A 4,874-nucleotide genomic window follows, 5' to 3' on the forward strand; every position below is an offset into this window, starting at 1 on the left:
ATCAGCATTCAGCCCAATTCCAAACTCCACAACCGAGAAATCACAAAGTTCATACGGATCGGTGAGCAACAACAAGAAGAGAAGATGGCCGGTGCAGCGAAGGCGTCGTGGATGGTGGTGATGAGCGTCGGCGCCGTGGAGGCGCTCAAGGACCAGGCCGGACTCTGCTGCTGGAACTACGCGCTCAGGTCCATCCACCGGGCCGCCAAGGCCAAGGCCAGCGTCCGCGGCCCCGTCTCAGGTATGTATGAGACAATTAATGACTTTGAAAACACGAAATAGCTGATGAGAGAAGTTATTGTTGAGAAATAGAAAAGTGGAATGAAAACTAGTCTTAGTCAAATATTTCATATCTCTTCTTGTCCAAGCAGAAGGAAAAGGATACAATTACAATTTGAGCTGAGCGGAAGATTCGTATCTCTTTTATCCATTTAAAGTATGTGGATTGAGATTTTTTGTTTATATAAGTTTTTTCACTACTTCTATGTTGGGATTGGTTACTAGCTCCAATTTGATACAATTTTTTTTTTTAGGAACTCGTGGGAATGTGTTCCTATTTATTGATAGGCTTTTGGTTTACACGACCGATCGCCGCGAGTGCTTGTCAAAAAGCTTTTGTAACTAATCGTGTAGGAGATTTTGGTAAGAAGCAGCTTCCTGCCTCCGCGGCGGCGGTGACGGAGAGGCGGCGAGCGGAGAAAGCAGAAGAGGGGCTGAGGACGGTGATGTACCTCAGCTGCTGGGGACCCAATTAGTATCTGCAAGCTTGCAATTGGCAATGACTAGCTACGTGTGTTTGCAATAAGCCTGCAACAGCCATGGCCTGAAACTGGTTCTTTCCCCATTGTATATACCACGGTGAGCCTGATGATGATGAAACTTTCAGTCACTTGAGTTCATATTACAGTTACACTCATTTGGAAAAGGAAAAGAGATTTTACATTACACTCATTCATTTGCTTCTGTGATCATGTTCACGGGGAACGTGGAGAATCTGAATTGGTTGGGAGTAGTTCCGTGGCTCGACTGCTGTGCGGTGAGAACGTGCCGAATATTATCTGAAATACTAAGTAGTTTCTTTACTCTCACTTGCTGCACTAGTAGAAAAAGAGGCTTCTATCCACCCCCATTAGTTCCTAAAATATAGGAACAGGGACTACAGAGGTCTTTAGTCGTGGTTCGGGAGGCGACCCGCGACTAAAGATCTTGGCCCAGCGCGCTCGGTGGCCAGCTGGTGGACGGGAGGAGCTTTAGGCGCGGTTGGCCAGGCCAGCCGCAACTAAAGATCCTCAGGCCTGGCCCGAAGGTCTTTAGTCGCAGTTGGTCAGGCAACCGGGACTAAATGCCCATCCCTATAAAAGGCAGCTCAGCTCACTTCACTTAGCTATTTTTTCAATCTTTACAAGGGATGGTGGGTTTGCTTTTGGTTCCTCTTATGCACACAAGGTGTTCGATGAAATGCCCGAGAGCATGAAACAAATATGATATGAAGTGTCCGAGCCACACTTGAGCTTTCTCATTTATTTTTCCTTCTCGATCGCGGTTAGCAACTTGAACCTTTCATGTGTCATTGAATAAATATGTGTATTAACGCGACTCTCTTTCTTATTTTAGCCCTCGGCCGGATCATCGAAAAAATCGGTGAAGACAAAGCGTGGGAAAACCAAGACGCTGAAACAAGGAGTAACATATAACATTGATGTTATCAGTGCAACCGGCAGGACGCTGGAGCCCGTTCATCAACCAATGCGGAGTCGTTGTTAGAGACGGCGTCCCGATCACCGTCCAGGAATGGCATGAGCTAGTGAGAAATATGCTGCAAAAGTAATTATTTTTAATCATTTGCGCTCTATATCGATCGGCCTCTTTCGTTCATTTCCTAATATCAAGTAACTAATAACTCCCTTGTTCATTTAATTTTCTTTGCCCTGTAGGGTTTGGAGACGGTTCACAGATGAAACGGTCGGTGAATTCAAAAAAGAGCTAGAATTTAGAAGGTTACTGTCTGGGGATATTCAGCCACAGGGACCAATCTATGTGGATACTATGTTTGTGAGTTCATCCGGAGATACACCTCTGAGCGGAAGCCGTCGGAGAACAACGTCAAGAGGAATAACTTGCGGAAGACGCTTAGTCCAGAAGCTCGCTTCCGACCAATTCAAGAGGAACTGGCAGGATTTTTGATGAGGGAAGTCCTCCATCCTAAAGGAGAACACTATTACGAGGACGTAGAACTTCTGATGCCGTAAATTATGTATAGAAACTTGTTCGAAATTGTATATGATCATCCGAGATTGAATATATATTGTATATTCCTCTTGAATTCTTCTTGGTTCTAATTTCAAACTTGTTTGAAATTTTACATTCATATGCATGTATATAGTAGCGTAGAATATGTGAAACTTCTTCAAAATTAAAATAAAAAATATAATATAATATAAAAGAAATAAAATAATACAAATTAAAAAGAAACCAGATTTGGGGGGGGAGGGGGGGGGGCTAAAACCCTAACCTGCGGAGGCATGTAGTCGCGATTGGCCAGGAGAACCGCGACTAAAGGTCCTCCGCCCCGACGGACGGCTGGCGCCCACGTGGACGGGCCTTTAGTCGCGGTTCGTAAGCAACCACAACTAAAGGGGTCCTTTAGTCCCGTATATTTAATCCCGGTTGCGCAACCGGGATTAATGACAATTGCCAACCGAGATTGTAGGCTCTTTTTCTTCCAGTGTTGACATGATAAAAAATCTCCTACCATCACCTGTGAAGGGATCACATTTTTAGTCATGTGCGTGGAACAGGCCTTCAGTTCTTTGGTCGACCGACCACATTAAACAGCAGGCCGGATCCATCTCCATGTTATCATCAGAATGACAGAATGAGCCACATCAGAGTCTCACAGTTCCCTTTCAAGTCTCCACACTAATTTAACGACCAGGGGAACTGTTGCCCCTAGTGTGTTTCTGACATCAAGACCAGTCTCTCCACTTGCAATTGTGAGGTACTCTACTTCTTTGAAATTATCAACCCGATCTACCTGTGAATTATAAAAATAACGACCTCACACTCAGAGGACAGACAACACTGAGTCGTCTGCTCGTGATGTGCAGGTGCGCCGCGAACGCGGAAGATCCGCAACGCTCTCTCATCAGCAAACGCTGACGACATAGAAGCACTAAGCCCCAGGTATCGTGGAAACAATGGCCTGTAGCCTCTGGTTTTCCCCTCCCGTCGGCGTCTCCCGTACCTGCGCTCTCGCGGTCACCCCAAGAGCTCATGGTGAAAATCTGAAAATAATTGTACCTAAGCCGTATGTGTGGAGATTTCAGGAAAATGTATATGATACTGAGAGTGACAACACACGATCGGCCGGCACGCCGCATTTCCCAAGCAGAAAATCCTCAGACAACCTGAAACGTCTTGCGCCGCAAATAAACAAGATGAGCTGAGCTACCATTGCCCACTGTACCGGGGAGATAGCGATAGTTGCTGAAAGCACCCGGTTTCCTTGAAAACCAGTGCCTCTGTACCTGCAGCCACCAGTTTTGCTGATGTCCTCTATATAACCTTGTGCAATCTCATTTTCATCTCATCAACACAAGCAAAGCATCAGGAAGAAGCATCAAGCTCCGATTGTCTCACACTTTCGCTACTCCAAGTCCACTAGGCAGCACCGCACCAGGAAGGACAAGAGATGGCCGGCGCAGCCAAGGCGTCTTGGATGGTGGTGATGAGCGTCGGCGCCGTGGAGGCGCTCAAGGACCAGGCCGGACTCTGCCGCTGGAACTACACGCTCAGGTCCATCCACCGGGCCGCCAAGGCCAAGGCCAGCGTCCGCGCCGCCGTCTCGCAGGGCGAGAAGAAGCTTCCTGCCTCCGCAGCGGCGGTGGCGGAGAAACGGCGAGCGGAGAAGGCCGAGGAGGGGTTGAGGACCGTCATGTACCTCAGCTGCTGGGGTCCCAATTAGTAGCTGTAACGGTTAGCTAGCCAGGCCTGTGTTTGTGTTTGCTGCAACAATCATGGCATCAAACTTAGCTGGCTGCTCCCCCATTGTAATATACCACCATGATGATGATGATGAAAACTTCGGCCACGCAGTTTCTATTACCCTCCTTCTCCAATTGCCCTTTTTTTAAGGGTTTGATTATTTCTCAGTTAACCGAGAACTAATTTCGTTTTCAGTTAGATAATATTATCAAATCTAAGTTGTAGCTCATGACTAAAACAAATTACGCTGCAAATTAAATGGTCTCTGAGCACGAAGCCAAATTCCTTTTTTTAATCATGTTAATGCGGAGTATGGATGGTTCACGGTTCGAATTAGTCGCAAGTACTTTGTGTGGCTCGATCTGCTATGCAGCGTGGAGAATATGCTCTGAAATCAGAACCTTTTCACTCTGCGCTTTGCTTAATTTGTACGACAAATTCTCACACATCGATGTACTGAAGCCCGAAGGGATCATCCATGTACTAGTATTAAGTTTCAGTCCTGTATGTGGACTAGGCTTTCAATTGGTTGTATGTACTTGGTGTGTGCGGCTCGATCTGATGTGCAACCGATACTGTGGAGAATATGATATGAAATCACAACCTTCTTACTTGGTGTATGAATCTCAATGTCCATGTTATGCCTGTGTGGAAAAAAAATTAATGCGTTTGTAGTTGTAGAGAATCAGGTTTTGTCTCGTATGCGTATGACAAGACAACATTTAATCATGAATTTTGCAGACAAGAGAGTAACACAAACATGTATATTGTAAAAGAAAAAAAAATCAGTTTTTACATTTAAAAAAAGTTGTTTTAACGGTTTTGTTGTTCACCCCGACAATAGATGCTCCGAAGATAAAACATCTGTAACGGGATTCCTTTCCTTTTCG

At 45.7% G+C, this 4,874-nt stretch overlaps 2 protein-coding genes across 2 annotated transcripts; both read left to right on the forward strand.

Annotated features, from left to right (window-relative positions):
- LOC124678902 lies at positions 1 to 906 on the forward strand. Its single transcript, XM_047214758.1, has 2 exons — positions 1 to 241; positions 634 to 906. Exons 1-2 carry the CDS (start codon positions 85 to 87, stop codon positions 753 to 755), a joined length of 279 nt encoding a protein of 92 aa, XP_047070714.1. The 5' UTR covers positions 1 to 84; the 3' UTR covers positions 756 to 906.
- Positions 907 to 3,604: 2,698 nt separating this feature from the next.
- LOC124669556 lies at positions 3,605 to 3,964 on the forward strand. The gene has a single exon (XM_047206151.1). The coding sequence runs from the start codon at positions 3,692 to 3,694 to the stop codon at positions 3,962 to 3,964; it is 273 nt and encodes a 90-aa protein (XP_047062107.1). The 5' UTR covers positions 3,605 to 3,691.
- Positions 3,965 to 4,874: the final 910 nt, after the last annotated feature.

This window comes from Lolium rigidum, chromosome 7 (genome assembly GCF_022539505.1).
Source record: "Lolium rigidum isolate FL_2022 chromosome 7, APGP_CSIRO_Lrig_0.1, whole genome shotgun sequence".
NCBI lineage: Eukaryota > Viridiplantae > Streptophyta > Magnoliopsida > Poales > Poaceae > Lolium > Lolium rigidum.